Source organism: Oryzias melastigma, linkage group LG4, assembly GCF_002922805.2.
Source record: "Oryzias melastigma strain HK-1 linkage group LG4, ASM292280v2, whole genome shotgun sequence".
NCBI lineage: Eukaryota > Metazoa > Chordata > Actinopteri > Beloniformes > Adrianichthyidae > Oryzias > Oryzias melastigma.
The window spans coordinates 21959943-21980451 of record NC_050515.1 but is presented as its reverse complement, the minus strand read 5'-3'; the positions used below and the strand labels follow the sequence as shown (position 1 = coordinate 21980451).

Genomic DNA, 20509 nt, shown 5'->3' with positions numbered 1-20509 from the left:
TTCTTTTTTTTTTTTTTAGATAAATACGAATTGTTTTTCTAAATTGTTGTGTTTCCATTAGGGAGATTTATTATCGTAAATCATATTCGCACAATATCATATTCAATGGAAACATGGATAATGTCAGAATTTTTTCTTTTAAATGTTAGAATTCACCTTTACACCCAAGCTTTTGACACAACATGATACTGTATGCAGATATGTTTGATTGAAAGTTTAATTGAAAGTCTAAATGAGCCCGACTCCTGCCTCAGCACCACTGCTGTCACAGTTCTCTCACGGCTTGTGACTCCAAACTCTTCATGTTGTCTTTGAAAGCTTTTTCCTTAGAGATTTTACATTTTAAATTCACAAAAATGGCGTGAGTGAAGCTCGTAGTTAGGCCATACTCTCACGCTCAACTAACCCTCTCCCAGACCAGCGCTCGCACTGACTTGAGTCTAAAGACTTGAGATGGAGTTCAGTTTTTCTCGCTGTGACTGCGTCTGATCTGATTTGATCTGATCTGATCTGTTCTGATCTGTTCTACTCAGGACCATCTTTCCTCTCTCTGAACTATGAAAGTGTTCCTGCGGTTTGACTCAGACTTGAACAGCTGAACTTTGCATAGCTTACCAGCCTCTGGAAGATGTCCGTTACTTGAACTGTAGAGAAGTTTGGTGGCGTCACGTCGGGTTTCTGCTGAGTTTGAGCTGCTGGCAGAAGGAGACACAGTGACTGTCTGGGTCTGAAACCCAGATCAGAAGAAGCGGCTGGTTCTGAAGAATTTCTGACCCTGGATCTCGGGGGCTTCAGCCGTTTCATCGAAGTCGTCCTCTCGATCCAACGCCGAGTATTTGTCCAGAGAGCGCTTGTGCGCCAGAGACAGCACATCCTGCAGGATGTCCATCTTCCTCAGGATTTTGCACAGACCGTGCACACGCATGGCCTCCTCGTGTCTGATCAGCGCCCGACGCAGGTGAGCTTTACCTGAAAGAGAGCGGATCAGTCAGACCTATAACACCAGATGAGAAAACATTTAAACGAGGAGTCTTTAGCTTTAGTCACGAGTGCTGCAGGTTTTGGGTCCTCCGGGTTTTTGGAGGGTCATGGAGAGATGCGGATACATTCGTTTAACATCAGAGATGTCACCGGCGACACCTAAAAAACAAACGCTCTTTGACATAGTCTACGTTTGTGGCTATTTATGTAAAGATCGTGATTTAGGTGATTCTGACGGGAGGAAAACTGGATTTTCCTTTATTATAACTATACTATAAAGTGCTGCAGTCAGACATCCACTGGAATTATGTTGATTGCATTAATGATTGAAGAGTTATAGAAGACAAAAGAATGTCAACGTGGGAGCTAAAACTCCGGTGTCAAAGGATTAAGGTGAGTGTGTCTAGCATTTCCCTTGAGGCTTGTGCTTCCACGTTAAGGGATGTTGTTGAAATGAGGTGTGTAGTAAGTGTATCGTGAAGTATTTAAATGTATAGTGTAAGCTGCACCCACTTTTGACATATGGGTGAGGGTTTTGGTTTAGGGGACCTTTTCTTATTATTGTCTTGATGAAAATAAGGCAGCATCTGGCAGCACTCAAATCGCGTCCCTGGACTTGACATTGAAACCGGCCACCAAGATGCGCAAATTGCCTTTAGTGTGAATGAAGCTGAAGGGACCAACTGTGTCCCACATGTGTTTTGGCCATTTTTCACCCGCAGACAGCCCATACCCATAAGAGCAGATGTGACTAAAGCTTTTTCAGTCACTCTTATTCACCAAGCTTTCGCCTTTTTTCTGGATCCTGCAGAATCTGCCGGAGTGACTGTCCCCCAGGAGCGTTAATGTAGAAGCCGAGGAACGCCTCTTCTGCTTCCTCGTCGCCCTCTTCCTCCTTGGAAGACACTGGAGAAAATATAAGTGAAAAACACAATCAATTGTTTTTAGTTACTTAAACCATGAATTAGAAAAAAAGATTTTTTTCTTCCTTAATTGACTATAATTTTAAGAGCTTGTTTAACTGACTTTGCTTTTAAGTTCTGCGTTAAGCCAAATCCTCCCTGAAACTTTAAGAAGATGATCAAGTCAAGCTAGTTTGTACCATTTTCATTATTCACTCTTGCTAGTTTCCCATTAAATCTATTCATGGTGTTTGTACTCATCTTTGTGAGTCAATTCGATGTGATAGATGAAAGCCGACTCACGTGTGTGCTCACAGAGAGCAGCTGCAGCGTAGTAGTGAGAGAGCGCCCGGAAGTGTTCCGATTTGACCTGGACCATGGAGGCCCATGAAAAGGGCACGTAGTCCTTCATGAGAGGCTGGGTCATGGTCTGCTGCACCAGCAGGTAAACGTCCGACACCTGCAGAGCACACATGCACACGCCTGAGTGCGTTACTGTGCCCACACAGCGGCCGCGCGGGCGGAGCAGGTCAACTCACCCGTGCAGCTTCCTGCGCGAGGCGCAGCTGGGAGCTGAAGCGAGCGCTCCATGAGGCGAGCGCGATGCGTTCAAAGACACACTCCTGGACCTGAGCCAGCATGAGCCGGACCAGCATGCTGAGAGACGGAGCGCTCATGTCTAGACTTGGAGCGTTGGAGAAGTTTTCCTTTAGGTAGTTAAACGCTCCTAAACACAATATAAAAACAAATTAAATGCTCCATTTATGAAAGTAAGTTTAAATCAAGGGTTTTCTGTTTGTGGAGTGTAATTTATGGAAAAGACGAGAGCTTTTGGGACCTGCTGCTCTCTGAAAGGCGTCGATGGCGGCGTCGATGTCCGCTGTGGCACAGCGGTCCTGCCGCGCTCCAATCTGTGTGTACAGAGCGCCGATGTTGAACAACACACTTCCCTTCTCGAAGGCCAGAGCGCGCTGCGACGACGGCACGCCCGTCAGAGAGTCGTACCTGAGAGATCCATGGACACATTTACTCTGATATAATGACCGTTTAGCAAATACACCTAAAAAAACAAATGTAAATATTGTAACTAAAAACTGAAAGAAGTGAATGAACTCCTGAAACTTAACCCTTTAACACCAGAGCTCCAGTGTTTATGTTCTATGATTTACTGTCATTTTTAAAGTGTTAACACGATCAACATAATTCCAGCAGATTTTGAAGGAGAAAAGAGAGATGAAGTTAAACAGTAACTTTTTGTCTTCCCCTGATCATCAGACTCTTTCATAAATCCCTGTACATGAACAGAGAAGGATGCAACAAAGCCTTCAAAATTCGTACCAGTGGAAGTGCACGCCCAGGTTCCTGTGAGCGGAGAAGAAGCGCTGGTCCACATAGTAAAGCTGGTTGTAATACTCCATCAGCAGCTCCAGGCCGGCCTGATTACGGCTGGGTGTGCGCATGGCCTGAAACACAACACACATGTGGAAACAGCTAATAATCTTGTGATGTTTTCTTCTCAGTTTGGTCGGCTCACTGCAGCAGAACCTGAAGCTGAAGGAGAAACATCTCACCTGTCTGAGCTCCATCAGCTCCTTGATCTCTCTGTCATACTGTGAGCTGTCCTCTCCGTAGTGTTCACAGATGAAGTCCTGCGAGCACAGACAGAAACAAAAAGATCTTTTATAAACTGATGAGTTTATTTAATCATCTCAAACCAACTAAATTTGAGGGTAAAAAGCGTAAACGGCATCCAGAAGTACAAGAAAATTCCTCTTTTACTCTGAGTGATTTGTAGCAGCAAATCTCTTCATAAAAACAAAACAAAAGATAAAACCAATGTTTATTTCTTTCCTAAAATGTGCTTGTGTATAAAAAAAAAAATGGAAATTTTGAAAAGAATAGAACATGTTCATGTTTAAGTAGAATACAATAGAATAGAGAAGAGATTAATGCTACAATAAAAGCAAAAAAATACGAAATGATTAAAATGTACAACATTTTTCAATTGGAATGAAAATAAATGTCAATTTTAATTAATTAGATGACATTTTTTTCTTACAATTCATTAATCGTTTTATGACTTTACTGTAAATTTAGGCCCAAATTCATCTTTAAGTTAGTGCAACTTTTGAATAAAAGCTGAAGTTGGGGAGATTGTACCTCAGTCCCTTATAATTTGGTTAAAATATGACTTTTTTGCAAATGTTCTCACAGTTGCATGTCTCTGATTAAACACAAGAAGCTGCAATCCCTGAGAACCCGGGCTGTTTTGTCTGCACACGCTTTATTTTAGAATATTTTAGAAGTTTTGACCCTCACCTGTATGGGTATGGTGAAATCCACATCTTTGGTTTCTTTTAAGCCCAGAGGAATCATGGGAACTTTAACAGCCTCACTGTGGAAGGACATAATGGTTTTACGAGTTAGTTGGACACTGAGCTGCCTGTGAGGTAAACGAGAGAAGACATCTGCTGGTCTTTAAAGCCAGCAGGTTTCATGCTCCGCGCTCATCCTGCTTACGAGCAAAGTTAAAGCTGAGCATTAACCTTCGTGGCCCTCTCGCCTCACGGTTCCCCCTCCCATTCACAGTTTCCCCACACAAGCATGCATGCGTGCAGCGGGGGTCAGTAACGACACTATAATCAGGGGATTTATCCTCCACATGACCCCAGAGAGACGAGGATAACCCACTGAAACGTTCTGTTCTTGTGGAGACACAAAGAGAGAACCGCAGTGAAGTGACAGGAAAAACGTGGAGGCATAATAATGGAAGCCTGTTTTCAGCATTCTCATTAGTTTAATTAGTGTGACCTAGAAGGGTAGGAACAGCTCTGAAAACTGAGTGGATGCGTGTCACCGTGTCTCTGCGGGGTCATTTTTGATCCAACTTTGACCAAAACCTCCTGGAGCAAAAAACAAGCTCTCTAACCAGTATGTCTGCGTACAGTAACCACTGAGGATCTGCAGTACTGTTTGAAAGTGAGAGGCTGATCTGCTGGTGCTGAAGGAGCTGTGAACGTTTATTGGTAAAAGTGGTTGCTGGCAAATTCTGCAGCCAATTACAGAACCAGGTCAAGGGGTTCATTTGAGGCCACTTAAAGGTTGGTGTGCACTCCAGCGGTGCCATGGCAGACTTCAACCTCCTCCTTCTTCTCTGAGAGTGTGCAGCAGCATCCCAAACATCAGCACAGTGATACTAGACTTAAGCCTTCTGCCGCGTTCAAACCAAACACAATTCACACAACAAATCCATGTCCTCCGCCTCTGTTTAGACACATGGCAAAGTTGTTGCTACATGATTGCCAAAAATGTACTCATAAACTAGACACTCCTGCTATGTGTGGGAGGAGCTAATGTCATTAACAGTATATGGAATACATGAATGACATTGAGAGATTTTGAAGACCTCTTTTTGATAACTTCTTGATCAGCATTAGTTCGAAGAGGAAAACAATAAATTAGAGGATCTTTTTATTATTATCTCAATGCAAATAAGAAAACTATCGTAACATTTAGAAGGAGATTGAAGAGATTCTCCTCCACGTTGAACTTCACCCACTGATCATGTCATCAACACATCATGGACCAAAGCTGAGTACCGTATGATAAGATTGTTAAAACCATACAGTGTTACATGGATTTTCAAACGGAGAAGCTCTCCTGGAGGGCATTTCAGTTTGGCCACTAGGTGGCGATTGCGCTGTAGCATTACACCTTATTCCAGAAGAAGAAGAAAGTATGAGCAAAAAGGTGTGGTTTAGACCAAAAATGATTAGTTTAAAAATGTTTCCCTAAAAGAGTTTGGCATCAAGCTAGCAGACTTTCACATTATACGTTAGATCAAGCTCTATTTTATGGATTAATTATTGGTCTACTAAGCTTAGATTGGTTCAGATCTATTTTATCAACTCAGCCCACAACTGCAATGCTGCTTGCACAAGGTGTGGAGGTAAGTGTCCATAGTAGATCCATAGGATACCCACACAAACAACCCTGTCTAATTTCCTCATTTCTAACAGCCAGGCTGCACGCAAGCAGCGTACACTTATCACTTGAGCAGCACTCACTGTGCAGGGTTCAGGATATCACCCTTCTTTACCCATGCATGTTGTATATCTGTTCATATGATCTGTCACCCACAGCATCCGCATACAATGTGAATGAACATTTTGGCTTCACAGGATCACAGAGCGGTCTACAAACGTTATAAATTCTGCGGGTCACCTGTCTGCCCCATACGAACGCATTCTCCCTCGCAACTCGTCATATATGGACGTATGGTTAGGGCTCCCTACGAGTCCCTTTTTGACATTTTGGGTGTCCCCCAACTAGTCATTTTTTGACATGCTGGCTGCTCCCGTTAAATCAGGATGCAGGACACAATACTCATTAAAAAAAAAAAAAGAATGCAAAATTGCATCAAAAAACCAGTGTGAAACAGGAAGACTTTAAAATGTGAACCAGGTTATAGCGAGGACACTCTACGCAAAACAAAAGTGCAGAAGTTCAAGAATAGAATATCTCTATATTTTAACCCAAAGATAAACCTGAGAAAACAGTATTACTCCCAGCAGTTTACAGCACTTCCGTGGAATTGTGGCAGTGTAAGATCCTCACCTGTCAGTCTGGTACACCTCCATGTTGCTGTTGAGCTCCTCCAGCTCTTCTTTGAGCAGCTGCAGGTTGGAGTTGACAAAGCTGAGCTCCAAAGCCACCGTCTCCTTCACCTTGTTGTTGGTTGTTGCTCTGCAGCAGAAGAATGAAATCGTGGAAATGCATATGAAAAAAGCTTTTATAAAAAGTAGAAAAAAAGTTTTACCACTTAAAAGAATATTTTAATGAAAGCGTACGGAAGAAACAATGAAATTATGAATTTCATCAAAGCTGTCTCATAATCCAATGTTTTGTGGCAAACATGATGTACCATCACTAAAAATGCTCTTCATAATATATTCACGGTGGCACTGTTTTGGGTTTTTTTTGCGTAAAAAACAGCAATTAAAAAATTATAGATCTTAAGACTTTTTATGAAAACATATTGATAAAATTCAACACACAAAAAAACTAAACTGTTTTGCTCTCCTGGCTGTCAGGGAGTTTTTCTACAATCTATTTGAACAAAAAGTGTCCTGTTGTTAATTTATGCAGCTCTCCCTCCTTCTCCATTATCCACTGCCCCCATTCAGGCCGTAAAAGTCCCCACCCCTCATCCTAACAGGGGGAGGGACTTAAGCTGCTTGTTCCTGGAAATCGGAGGCATCTCTGGTTGCCACGGTGACGGATGATGCACAATGACTGAGAAAGGAGGAAAACGTTGTGTCTCAAGGCTCATTCAGAGAAGGTTTTAACATCAGGATGACTAACAGAATGTGTCACTGACAGGTGGAAGGGTCTGACAGGAAAAGCGAAACTGCAAATCCAACCATGAAGAAAATAAGAGCTTCAAAAATCAGTATAGAGTAACTTGAAAATTGAAGAAATACTTTCTAATCTGGAGATAAAGTGACTAAATTTTTACTTAAATATAGTTACTTCAAGTTTTCATCAAACTTTCACATTTTTAAATTCTCTTCTAAACTTTCTCAAAGCAGCTTTTCTTCATTTCAGGTGAGATTTTCTGTAATTTGAATCAGTCCCATTTACTGGTCACTCCCTTTCCCAGTATCTTTCAGTCTGGTGTGTGTGAGCGCATGCACACACACAGAGGGATCAAACCAAAGACAATCTGATTAGTCAGCTTTAAATGAGCTGCCAAATATCCTCTTCATGCACACCCACTTGCACGCACAGCAGCTTCTGAGGGAACTCGCTCTGCTTCCAACCCATGATGCATCAGGAACAACAGCTTCTTGCAGCGACCTAAAACGCCTCAGTAAAAACTGAAGGGAAACTGGCACAAACTTCTGTTCTTTACTTAAAAAAAGCTGATCCACAAAACAATTAAAGTTGCAAACCTTATGAACTATAAATAAACATTTCAGAGTGAACTAAAAGGTGAAAAGCAGGACGTCTGTGTTTGTGCGTGGAGGGGGTGGACGAGAGGGAAAAAAGTTCTGTCTGCCAGACAAATAAGTGGGGGATGAGCTCGGTGCAACTCAGCTGGGAATCTCTCCCTGGGAACGGGACGGGGGGTGAGCACAAAGCCGGCTGATTACAGGTCTGCAGGCGGCGTGGGGGTGTGCTTTGTCTCTGACCGAGAGCCTCAACTAAAGGGGAGGAGAGCTTTTTATCTCTATTAAACTGAGTCATCAGTGTTTGTGAAAACAGTTTAAGATCATTTTAGACAAATCACTGATCATTTGTCGATGGATCGATCCATTTTAAAGCTTCACATCCAAACATTTCCAGAACGCACAAGCTGAAAAGCTGCAAACACAACAAACTGCTGTTTTATAAAAATCACAGATATGATTTCCTTCTTTTGTTTATCTGTTTTCAGGCTCAGAGTCACTAAGAAAGGAGGGAGCAACTCCTTGATTTAATTAAGTCACTCCTCCTCCTCTTATCATCCTGCTCAGCTGAATCATTATGTGACAGCTTTGTTTTCAAGGAGTTCTGCTGCACTGAAGTTTTGCACTCGGGTCTATTCATGCTGGAACAAGGCAGCAGCAACAACAAAAGTGGGAAGCAAATCAGAACATGCAGAAATGCTTCCAGTCTGACGTTTAAACGAGACCAGAGTAGAAGCAGAGTTTAAAAACCTTATGGTTTCTTCTCTTTTAAAACATGAACTATTTCCATGGAAAACGGTTCGCCTTGAAACAGTAAAAATACGATTTTGGACGAGAAATGTGAAACAGAAGTTTCAGAAATCACAATTTTTAAGGTTCAGATATCAAAATTAAAGACTTTTCCAAAGCAGGAACCATGGCATGTGGTCTCACGTCAAACGTTTGATTGACAGATTCTCCCAAGCCAAGTGGTAGTGGTGTGGACTTCCAATAAGCTCACTCCTGATTGGCTAGAACGGTTGCCAGAGAAACGATGATTCTGACCAACTTGGACCAACCACTACTCAACGTCTGGTTCCAATATGGCAGCGTCCATACCACGAAAAAATGGTGACTGAATTGACTTAATTTTGTTGGCGCTGGACACTGTCAATTTTTATGGGTGACGTCACACTCACCCTGTCCAGTTCTCTTACGCAGTCTATGATTAGGACAAAGGAAGAACGTGAGGGAGAGAAATAAGCTAATTTGCAACTTCATAATAAATTTCTCGCTGGACTCAACTGCTACTTTATTTAAAGGCATTTATAAAGCAGGGGCGGTGCTAGGGGGTAGCTAGGGGTTGCTGTAGCAACTGTAAGACTGGGCAAGGCAACCTCAAATATGTACTTAAATCTAATGCTTTGTTTAAAAAATGTTCATTGTGCACAAATTTATTGCATGTCATCACTTTCCACTTAACTTTGAATGTTTTTCATGTTTGTTTATAGTTTATTTTGTGTTAAAATGATAAAACCGCATTGAAAAGAGAGTATGTGCAGCATGCAGTAGCACCGTCTCAACAGAGAGGGCATTCGAGAGTTGCATCTGTTACTGTTATCTGTTACTGCATCTGTAAAAGAGCCCATACTTTATGTCTTGCTTTGTGTCTTTAGTCCCTGGTTGATTGATCCTATATTCTATATTCATCTATTCCTGAATCGATATAGACATAAATACAGAAAGCAAGTATTATTGATCATCTCTATTGATTGATCAGATTATCTCTACTCCTCATTAAGGGTTTCATGGGGCCAAATCCAGGCAAGCAGACAAGGTGCAAAAAAAGACAAGAACCATAAACCCCTCCCACTTGCTCAGAATCACTAATCACCATGTGTGTCAGCTTCTGAGTTTACCTAAAGAGGTTCTCGGCTCCAGCTCTCATGCGCATCTCCTTGTTGATCTGCTGGTTGATGCGCGCTCGTCGATGCTGCAGTTTACTGCGCTGAGTCTGAGCAAAGGGGTCACAGCCCTGCAGGGTCAATCACAAAAAAACGACATCAAGCAGTGACCTTTTCTCTAATGAAACACATTTTATTCATAGTATTTTGTATTTGACTGTATTTTGTAATTGAATTTTGCTTGGTTCCAGTGGGGAGAGTAATGTTTGTTGCACACTTTAATGAACAAAACAGCTTCACTGAAAATCAAATGAACTTTTTTACTTCTAAGGACATATTTGGATTTTACTAAATCAGTGCAAGCTTTTTTTAGTTGTTACAGCAAAATTTAGAAAATTTAATTTATTTTCTGAAATGTAGAAACACATAAACTTTCAAAAGAAAAGCAACAGATTTTAAAGACATACTGATGAAAATTGTGTTTTTTGGTGTTTATAACATAGTCATGGCATTTTCTCATGCTGGAGGATATACTGTATTTAAAAATTAAGAATAAAATTACGTTTCTGAGTATTTCTTTGTACTAATCATTGTGAATTAGGAGCAGACAAATAACACTGCTGGAAAGAAAAAAGACGTAGGACCTACAACAGCAAACCACAAGCTCTCTGCTTTGCTCCATTCTGATGCATCTACTAGCAGACGAATAGATCCATGATTGTCTTTGTTTTCTTTGTCTGAGCTGGTATCTGGCTCAAAACTCTGACTGTGTAGCTGCAAAATTGCTCTCCATTTCTGTTGCACTGGTAATGTTAGCTTGGAGGTGTGGGGCTGTAAGCTAGAGGTAGTGTAAACAGGTGGATGACAGGAAGTAGGGGCAGACTTACTCCTTGCCAACGGCCGCACCAACAACTCAGAGGTGAATTAGAAAGAAACTCTGCAGAAACTATGTCCTTAAAAACAAGTTGTTTTTTTATTTTTTTTTTACTAAAAACAATATAATCATAATAAAGACCACTGATGATGCGTGGATCTTCTTTCCCCTAAACTCTCTAAAATAACATCTCTGTGTTTCATGATAAAGTTGGTAGCTTTAATGGAGAGGAGAGCCTTGTGAAAGGCTTGTGTTCAAAACTTTCAAAATGTGTCAGTTTGAGATGTTTGAAGTGAGTTTTCTGGATTTTTGAAGAAACAAGAACTCACTGCTTTTGAACATTAAGAGAAACTTGTTTTTTTCCAGGTCTGATGACCTGTGATTTTTTAATGTCTTGCTTTTAACAAGTTAAACAGGTAACTTAAAAAGGGAAAAAAGATACCAAAAATGTTTTGTCTTCTGTGTCTTCATTTTCATCAGCCTTTTGAGATTTTCGTCCTCTCACTCTGTTGTTTATACTAAGCATGTGCACCTCAGGTAATCCTGAGTGCTTGTGGATTAGGTTTCTGGCCAAGCTCCCACCTCGGCTCAACCACCAGGAGGTCGGAATCATGGATGCCCCTCAACAACTGTCCAATTAAAGTCTAGAGACGTCCACGTGACTCAAACAGAGTGACAACAGAAGTTACATTTTAGGATTTTATTACCTCTTTAGCAATATTTCAATTCTAATTTAAGACTGTGTGAAAATAAAGTAAAACAAATAGTCAAAGTCTGCTGTTTCTTGCTCTACACATGCAATTTGATCCCCATTGTGCCAAGTTTAAATGTCTTTCAGAAAAAAAATACTTCAAAAGGATTTCCACTAACTAGTTTTAAACACCACAAGTAGTCCCTGTTTTCAAGCCACTTCTTCATGAATTTGATCTTTCTCATTTCCCCACACCAATGAGAATGAGCTAATAAGCTAGCTAAGATACACTAGATTACCTAAAGTATTGGCTCATCCATCCAAATGATCAGAATCAGATGTCCTAATCACTTGGCCACAGGTGTATAAAATCAAACACTCAGGACTGCAGACTGTTTTTACATCCATTTTTGAAAGAACTGACCGCTCTCTGGATTTCAGTGAATTTCAGCAAAGAGCTGTCACGGGATACCACCTGTGTAACAAATCCAGTCCTGAAATTTCCTAAATATTCTACAGTCAACTGTCAGCTCTATCATAACACAATGGAAGAGTTTGGAAACAACAGCAACTCAGCCACCAAGTAGTAGACCATGTAAACTGATGAAGAGGTCAGTGGATGCTTAAAGTCCTCAACCTCAAAGAGGTTGCTGACTTTCTAAACAGTCAATTGCTGCAGAGCTCCAAACTTCACGTGACCTTCAGATCAGCCCAAGTACAGTACGCAGAGAGCTTCATGGAATGGGTTTCCATGGCCGAGCAGCTGCATTAAGCCACACGTCACCAAGTGCAATGTAAAGCGTCGGATGCAGTAAAAAGTGTACGTGTAAAGCACGCCGTCACTGACTCTAGAGTGGTGGAGACGCCTTCTCTGGAATGACGAATCAAATTTTTAGATCTGGAAATCTGATGGACAACTCTGGAGAATGGTACAGGAGAACGATACATTTCTGTAAAAGCCCTCACTTCACACTTTATACACTTCTTTGACAGACATGAACATTTTAAAGACAGGCAAATCTTACGTATACCTGTTGAATAAAGTGGAAAAAAGATCAGGCCTTTAACAGATATCATTCACAATCTAAGTTCAAAGCGGCTGATTAGAAAACTCTGATAAACCAGCATCCTAGCAGCATTTAAATGCATCACCTACACAAAAATCTGAAGATGTGAAAGGAGTCTCAAAACCCCTCATGTGACTCAGATCTGTGCGTAAATGTGGTTTTGTGTGTGTATCAGGTAATGATGTTACGATTCTTCGAGAATCAGTAAAAAAACTATTCAAGCTCATCGACATGTTAATCGATGCAGAAAAAATAAAGAGATTTGACAGCTTCCTATGCAGACGCGTCTGTGAGTGTGTGCGCGCCTGTGTGTGTGTGTATGTAGGTGATCACACTCTGGCGACGCAATCAAGCGGCCCCTTCTAATGAAAATCAATGCAAACGCACCCACACCAGAATTCCTGGCCTCTGTGGACAGAGTCTGTAAAAATGTTGAACTGGGTTGAACATTCACTGCACACTCAGCGGCTGGGGGGGATTGCACTGAGCGGGTGTGAAGCGGTACGTCAGATGGAGCACAATATGAAAAGAGTATAAAAGGATTTGTGATCATTTCAGTATTATGTATAATTGTTTATTTGTATTGAATCATTTCTGTTTGTAGGAAAACAGACAGTTTGATGTAAGGGGAAAAAGGAAACATATTTGGCCTTAAAATACCTTTAATTAACTGTGTTGAAAAAAAATCAAAATTGTTCCTTTAAAACTGTAAATCGAATCGAATCGTGGCTTGACTGAATCGTTACATCCCTAGTATCAGGTGATTGATGTGTACTATTTTAAGATTTGAGCTGATTTGAATTCATAGTTTTAAGCTAGTGTAGATTCAAGTTGTAAGTGCAAAAATTGTGTTTTGTTTAGTTTTTATTATTTGAGTGTACAAAATTTCAAGTGCACACATTTACTGACAAACTGTATGAGTTACAAATCAAGTATTATACATACACACACAAATCCAGTGAGTCTATTTTCTCTCCATAGGCAGTAAATCATTAGAAATGTGCCTTTGATTGTGGGTGGAGCAACCTCCCCTTTGCTAAGAGCTCTTTCTTTAAGCGGTACAAGAGGCTTGTGAACCAAGCTCTTTTTCAAACATTTGTTTTTTATCTGTTGATGATTCACAATGACTTGAATAAAGAAATACTCATAAAAGCCATTTTTAATTGTAATTTTCTCAATAAATGTCCTCCATCATTAGAAAAATGTCATAAAAACAAGATTTTCATCTGTGTGGGTCTTAAAGGATGATACTTTTGGATTACTATGTTATTTTACTTAAACTTTAGTTATTAGAATATTTTTAAACTGATGTATTTATGTGATGTTATTTCTATATTTTGTATATGTGTAGGGCCAGGTAAAGGGTCATGAACTCGAGCTCTTTTTATGTATCAATCCGCGTGGATGTTGGAGCCGTCTCACCTTTCGGATGCTCCCGCCGTTGCTGCTCTCATCGGGCAAACTTTGGGGCATGTCGTCGTCCGAGGCACCGTCTGACAGAGACGACTCCCTGGAGATTAATGGGGGTAATTCTTCATTCACGTTCAAACATAGTAGTAGGACCTATTTTTACGTGTTAGATAAACAGCTCCCGCGCGGTCCATTTCAAACGTGAATATAGAGCTAGAGAGGTAAGCACTTGCCTGGTACCAGGGTCCTCCATCGTGAACCAGTGACACCAGCGCCGGCCGAAAAGTTCCTACATTTCTCTAAACTTCCATGAAAACGTTATAAGTCTTTAAAAAACTGCTCTCGAGAAGCAAATTAGGCAGTAAAAGTATGTATCTGGCTTTGAAGGCAGCACAGCGACAACCCTCCGTGCGTTGATAAACTCCTCTGTTGTTTGGGAGTTGTGGGCAGCCGTGAGAGCATGTTTATGGAGGCGGGCCTCAAGAAAAAGAACGAGCCAATCAGAAGACGGTATGTGGAACTGACAGCAAAGTTAACCAATCAGAGCAACGATTAGGACCGAACGACGGAAGAATCTGACCTATTAGAAGTTGCTAAAGGGAGAACCCGAACACCGCGAGCTGTTGTCATAGTAACAAAAGGGGAGCGTGAGATCTGTCGAAATGTGGAACAAAATTACTCGACATAGCTTTCTTTTTATTAATAAATTTACGTCGAATAAGTTTTTTTTAATTGAGTTTTGGGGTGATATAGATTAATGTCTTGATGCAAGTTTTATCCACAAATTGGCTCATTCTTCTACCAAAAAATGACCTTTACAGCCCTTAAATGAAGATTGTCTTGGTCTAATCGAAAGATGAAAAAAGCCAAGAGACTAATAATATGAATAATTTTAATATATTTATTACAGATAAATACAAAGAATATTTTTGTTTTAACAAATTATTTTTATATTCACATTTTATTTGAATTTATTATTGTCGTTTTTATCATCACTATCATTATTATTAATAATACTATATTTTTTTGTCATTTTTAGCAGCTAAGGCAACAGAACTATTAAAAATTGTAAAGTTTAACTCCCATATTGTGTTCAGGGCAAATTTTCACACTTGAAAGCGAGTCGATTTTGGCCCGAACACAATATAAGGGTTAAAATCCATTTGCTCTGAAGAATAGAGTCCCATGACTGAGAACCTCAACAGGAAACACGGAGCCTGAACTCGACATTTAGATAGATTTTTGGACAATTTGTGGTTTCACCACTAGGGAGCAGTGTTGTTTCATTCTGTCAGCAACATCTGTCATCTTTTCATCATATTTTCCTTACTTTTTGTTTAATCCATTTTCATTTGACAAAAGTTTTTACACAGACTAAAGCAGTGGAGTGATATTATAACCATAATTTTCTTGTTTATTATTATTTTTTTATAGATTTTTTATGAACTGTTTTTTCTCTGTAACAAAGAAGTAATAACTGTAGTTTTTGAACTTTGACATTGTAAATGAGAACCTTCACCAACATGTGACATTTTTAACCCTTGTGCCATCCTAGGCATGTTCACACTAAAGTGGGGTCATCTGGACCCCACCAGACAGTGCGCTGATTGTTTTTTCAAGGATTTTTTATCTTCACTGATGTCCTTGGCAGACATAACATCCTGTTCACCTTTGTTATGGGAGGGATCACACATTATAAGGGTCAGGTCTTCTGGATCCTATAAGATAGCACAAGCTTAATTGATCTAAACTTAAAAAATGTAGTTTGGCAAACTCATCAATGCTAGCATTTTGCAAGAAAAACTTACAACAATGCGGCAATTAAGAATGTTTCTTTTTTTTTTTCGGTTGTCAACCAGGAACCTGTTTATGGATTTTTTTTTTGTAAAATACATGACTGCTCTTCTTCTGTGCTGAAACAAAGTAATTAAAAGACTTGCACCCGGCCGTTTCATCAGCCTGCAGGACCTCACAGAGAAGCGGTAGTGGTGGGGTAAGCTGACAGCTCCTGGGACAAGCCGGCTGAGGTGACAGGAGGTCTCTCTGAGCAAGCTGAGGGGCAATTCTCGGAACAGATGGTTACCTGGGAGGGTGGGGCGCCAGACGATCCTCACTGACCCTTCATGCGTGCCTTTGTCATGCGTTTCCTACACCTTCTGGAGAAAGACCCAGATAGTTTCCCACAATTAGTCCTGAAAAATGGTTCAGTTTACTCCATCAATTAGTAAATAAAACATGTGTTTCTCTTGCTTTAATTCTGATTTATGATCAATTCCAAGACTCCAGAACCACATGTGACTCTTTGGCTTTGGAGAAAAGTTATTTTTTTTTTAGTTTTACAAAATAACTGTGAAGTGAAAATGACTTAAGTAGTAAAATGAAAAAGGTAAACTCATTTAAACTTTATTCAACTCAGTTTAGGGACAGCATGTATCACTTTGTGGGGCTCGTGACTACAGTACCCATAATTCTCCAATAATTCATATCCTTTGTAGTTTACCAAAGTCGTAGTAAAACACGGACAGATTTTCGATGTAAAACCAATTTAAAGTTAGTAAGCACCATTGGAATTCATACTTAAAGGGCTCGGATTATTTTTCTTTTTTCGTGAACAAATTCAAGCATTTTATGGTTCAAAAATACGATAAGGGTCATTTAATTAGTTCTTATTTAATAATATTTAGTTAAAGTTACAGATTTCTGACTCACCACAAACAGTAAAACAAACGTTTTTAATATTATTACTGATGACATTAACCAACCTAATACTAATATGATGCACTAGGATAATCCTATGTGACACAGTGTCTTCTGTTTTGAAAGGAAGTCATGCAAACTATCAAAAGTTATAAACTATTACACATTTCTAAAAAAAAGGCAGTTTTCTATTTATGTTTATGTTTTACTTTTGCCAAAACACAATAGTTAATCTATATTTATTATAAGACTTGCTGAATATATACATATTTTTTTTTTTAAACTGAGCTAAAAAAAAGCTATAGACCCTTGATTTGAGTTAAAAAATGTCTTCATTCTGTCTTGCAAGAAAAATAATCATATTAGGAATGTTTTAAGCAAAAATAATCCTAAATTAAAAAAATATGTCTTGGTGACTAATCATTTATTTCTAAGAAAAAGAATACTTCCTATGACAATTTTTCTAACCCCATTTGCAGATTGTTTAAAATATTTTTTTTTCTCTTTAAAAATGCAAACTTTAAGAATTTTTGTCCTGTTTTTGCATCGTAGCAACCATACTTTATTTTTCCCCTGCTGTCCCGATAAACCCTTTTCTGTGTTCAGTGCTGAGTCAATAATTAACGTAAACACATGAGTGTGTGACTTCTTTATTTAACAATTTGCAAAAAGAAAAAAAAAACACAGTGATTGCATATTAGGTAAAAAAAAATGTTTTTTTATGTTTAGACCTTTACATTTAACTGGAAAAAAATCTCATCTGAAAACATTGCATACTTTCCTGCTACATTGTCTGCAATAAAAGTGGGATGGACACTGCAGAAGCATAGTATTTTGGCTAATGTATTAATTATGAAACACTACCTGTTATAAGTCATTGTTTGCTATGCAAGTTCATCTGTAATATTTTAGGTTTTTGCATTTGTCCTTTTCCAAAGCCCAGAGTTGCAAAAGATCAAAGAATAATTAACAAATCCAGCTGGCAGAGGAGAAAAAGAGCCCCATCAGGTGCAGCTTAGAGTGATGTCATCAACGGTCAGTAGCCCTTCACAGTGAGGTAAGACATAAACAGCTTTGCTTAATGACCCACTCCGATGAAATGGTGGTTTTAACATGTTCTTGTGGCATGGTGGACATATTTAAAGAAAATTAAACCTAAAATGTCCTTTCTGAGTATTTCTTTATTCAAATTGTTGTAAATCAGAAGCAAAAAAATGACATAATCATATTTAAATGACCACTGGGAATTTATAATAGATCAAAAAAACGATCGGAGTGGGACTTTAAAGCTTTTTATAATTCAAAAGTAATTTTAAATTTTTTAACAAAAGTGTGGACAACAAATGTGGACATCCTTGTATTTTGCATTTTGATTTTTACCCATATATACACTATTACACAGAGGTTTAGTCTAAAAACACTTGATACTGACTGTAATTTAAAACATTGTGTTGAATCGATATCTATTGTTACAATGACAGTGAGTGGTTCACATTCAGGAGCTAAATACCATTTGACACTGAACTGTAATAAAGAAGAAATGATCAGCACATGAAGGACCAGATGTAAACATGAAATCAAAATTCATTTATTTCTGTCTGCAGACCTTCCTTTGCATGAATTGGTCCAGCCAGCTGCAAACATGTGATGCTTCTGCTCCCTCTCCCCACATGTATCTCACCAGGTGATAGAAGAGGCTTTGGAGAAACTCGTGAATCCACCTCAACAAGAAAGTGCTTTGATTTTCTCTGGAATATCTGCATGTTTCATTACGTTCCAGAGTGAGTGTCTGGGGGGCGCTGCTCGAGCGTCTCGTCTATCGTGACCACGATCTCCTCCGGTCGTCCGGATGTTTGGGTGTTGGTGTGATTCAGGGAGATGTAGCTCATTTCCACCGGCCGCAGCCTCTCGGCCCGGTCCGATCCCTCATTGATGTTGGTGGTAATGCAGCTGATGGCAGACTCTTTGGGGTGAGCAGCTTGATGGGAACCAAGTACCCAGTCTGAAGGGAGACAAGGGGACAGTCTCAGTAAGAAAATATACAGAATAAATCGTTATGTCCCGTAGCAGTCCTGGACTATAAGGCCAGATTTTTTTACTGCGCCTTTGTACAAAAATTAACCCCCAGCACATACTCAAAAACTCACCAAAATTAGCAAGTACCCTGTACCCTGTAAAAATGAATTTTGAGCATATAAAACAACACCCTTAAGAAAAATGATGACGTCACAAAGGGAGAAACTGTCAAAAAATGAATGGAACCAAAATCTTTCTCAAAAAAATAAAAATATACTAATAAAACCAAGACAGACTATTCAGGATATCCTGAAGAAGTTTTGAGATTATTATGGGATGGCCACAGGACACCTGGCTTGGCGGCCATTCTGTGGCAACATGGGAAATTTGGCAATTTTCACATTTTCCACAATATGGGAAAAGAAAACTTTTATTCGATGGGTCTTCACAACCACACCACAAGGTTTAACTTGTAGCTACAACTAAAGTTGTGTTGACCTTTGACCTCCAAAAGAGGCAGCCATCTTACATTTCTTCAAAAAAATTACTTTTAGTACCAGCTACAAATTTAAACTTCTTACAGAGATTTAAATCTATCAACTTCTAACTTCTCAAACATCACTAGAAAGCTGCTTTAGGAGTTTTATATTTTAAATGTTGTTAGCATGGCGAGCTCGCCGAAGTCCCACTATTCCTTGCTATTTTTTTTACAAGGTAAATGTATTACACGAATCCCTATTACAAGTTTAACAAAACAATGTGTCATGTGCAATGAACATACTAGGAATATGGGCATGGTTAACAAAAAACCTTGGTTGCCAAGGAAATCCAAAATTGTATTTTTGTTGATTCTTATGAAAATTACACAAAGTTGTTTGTCTTCCCCAGGCGACCAAAATGTAAAATGGTTGCTATGGAGATAAAACCAACAGAGAAGCCGCCATTTTGAAAAAACTGTTTCCTGAATTTGTCATGAACAGATATGACCAGGGAGGCAGAGGGGAAGGGGGAGGGGCCTAAAGCAGCCGATCAACCAGCTTTAATTTTAATAATGAATTTTATGCTTTAGTAGTCCAGGGCCTTCTTGAGCAAATTTCACTACTCTTACTGTTTGCTCAAATAATTTACCTTTACAACTGTTTTGTACCAATGCCCATATTTTTAGTACAGTCCCAATAGTTCTATTTTATAGTGATTTGTTTTCAATATATTAAACAATAATGCCACAATGAACCTGAAACTGTAGAAAAGTGTCATAAATGTTATTGTTTTTACTGTAAAAACCACAAAAAATGAAAACAAAATGGTTTTATGTTTCATCAAATAGATCAAAAATGTATTGTCCCTACTTTTTGTTTAATAGTAGCTGGAAAAATACAAAATAGACAAAAACGCTAACATGAGGGTAGCAGGAGGATGATGAGGATGGATGGATGTAACTCGAAAGGCAAAGAAAAGGACAAAAAATAAACAGAAACACTGTGATATGTCCATGTGAACCCTGCCTCCCCTAATGGAAGCTGTAATAAACTTGACTAGTGTCGATTAGAGATGCAAAAAATTTATATAACTTTTTCCCTATTCATCATTTTACACCACCCAGGCAGGAGGCCATGATGACCTTTGTCCCTGTGAAGGCCACATGCAGGAAAAGCCTCCATGAACCAAAGCCTCATCTGACAGAAAGTTAGGACGGGTTCAGCCCCCGCGCTCCCATCAGAGCCCAAACGCCATCAAATTGTTTCTGAGGGGGCTGTTGTGTGTGCCTTGGCTTTTTCAAAGTGGGCCACATCAATCACAGTTTTCTCAGATGAAAAGATCCAAACTGAAAGCTGTGAATATGAAGAGCGGACTGAAGCACAACAGGATTCCCAGAGTCGCTTCATAAATGATGCCATCGAGGTTTCAGCTCAGCGGCCAGACAGCCTAGGCTGAAATGTGCATTTAGATCTGTGAAGGAGTTATTGAAACACTTTTAAAATGACAGATAGCTTTTTTAATCTTTCTGATTTTTTTGTCAGCCTTCTGTTAACAAAA

At 39.4% G+C, this 20509-nt stretch overlaps 2 protein-coding genes and 1 long non-coding RNA gene across 6 annotated transcripts in view; 1 reads left to right on the top strand and 2 right to left on the bottom strand.

The window, feature by feature from the left end:
• The window catches only part of rhpn1 (rhophilin, Rho GTPase binding protein 1), an 18764-nt gene extending 4098 nt beyond the window's left edge, over window positions 1-14666 (bottom strand). The window contains exons 1-13 of one of the 2 annotated variants that reach the window (XM_024278237.2): window positions 13993-14666; window positions 13772-13859; window positions 9733-9848; window positions 6501-6629; window positions 4203-4278; window positions 3455-3532; window positions 3222-3346; window positions 2722-2888; window positions 2423-2610; window positions 2187-2343; window positions 1762-1887; window positions 775-969; window positions 616-695 (exon numbers count right to left, since the gene is read on the bottom strand). In XM_024278237.2, the coding sequence (XP_024134005.1) occupies window positions 616-695; window positions 775-969; window positions 1762-1887; window positions 2187-2343; window positions 2423-2610; window positions 2722-2888; window positions 3222-3346; window positions 3455-3532; window positions 4203-4278; window positions 6501-6629; window positions 9733-9848; window positions 13772-13859; window positions 13993-14012 (1545 nt within the window). In that variant the 5' untranslated portion in view covers window positions 14013-14666. The remainder of the gene's footprint in view (window positions 1-615; window positions 696-774; window positions 970-1761; window positions 1888-2186; window positions 2344-2422; window positions 2611-2721; window positions 2889-3221; window positions 3347-3454; window positions 3533-4202; window positions 4279-6500; window positions 6630-9732; window positions 9849-13771; window positions 13860-13992) is intronic. The other variant, XM_024278238.2, reaches the window with a different exon arrangement.
• LOC112150189 lies at window positions 13784-20509 on the top strand. 3 transcript variants are annotated; one of them, XR_002919913.2, is made up of 3 exons: window positions 13784-13875; window positions 17395-17513; window positions 18141-20509. It is a non-coding gene; the product is annotated as an uncharacterized LOC112150189 (long non-coding RNA). The 3 variants fall into 3 exon arrangements; XR_004947788.1 differs by lacking the exon at window positions 13784-13875 and having other exon boundaries at window positions 16920-17513; XR_004947789.1 differs by lacking the exon at window positions 13784-13875 and having other exon boundaries at window positions 16920-17513; window positions 18061-20509.
• Window positions 18196-20509, bottom strand: part of LOC112150188 — a 10815-nt gene continuing 8501 nt past the window's right edge. Inside the window, exon 3 of the mRNA XM_024278239.2 lies at window positions 18196-18458. Within this exon, the coding sequence (XP_024134007.1) occupies window positions 18226-18458 (233 nt within the window). The 3' untranslated portion in view covers window positions 18196-18225. The remainder of the gene's footprint in view (window positions 18459-20509) is intronic.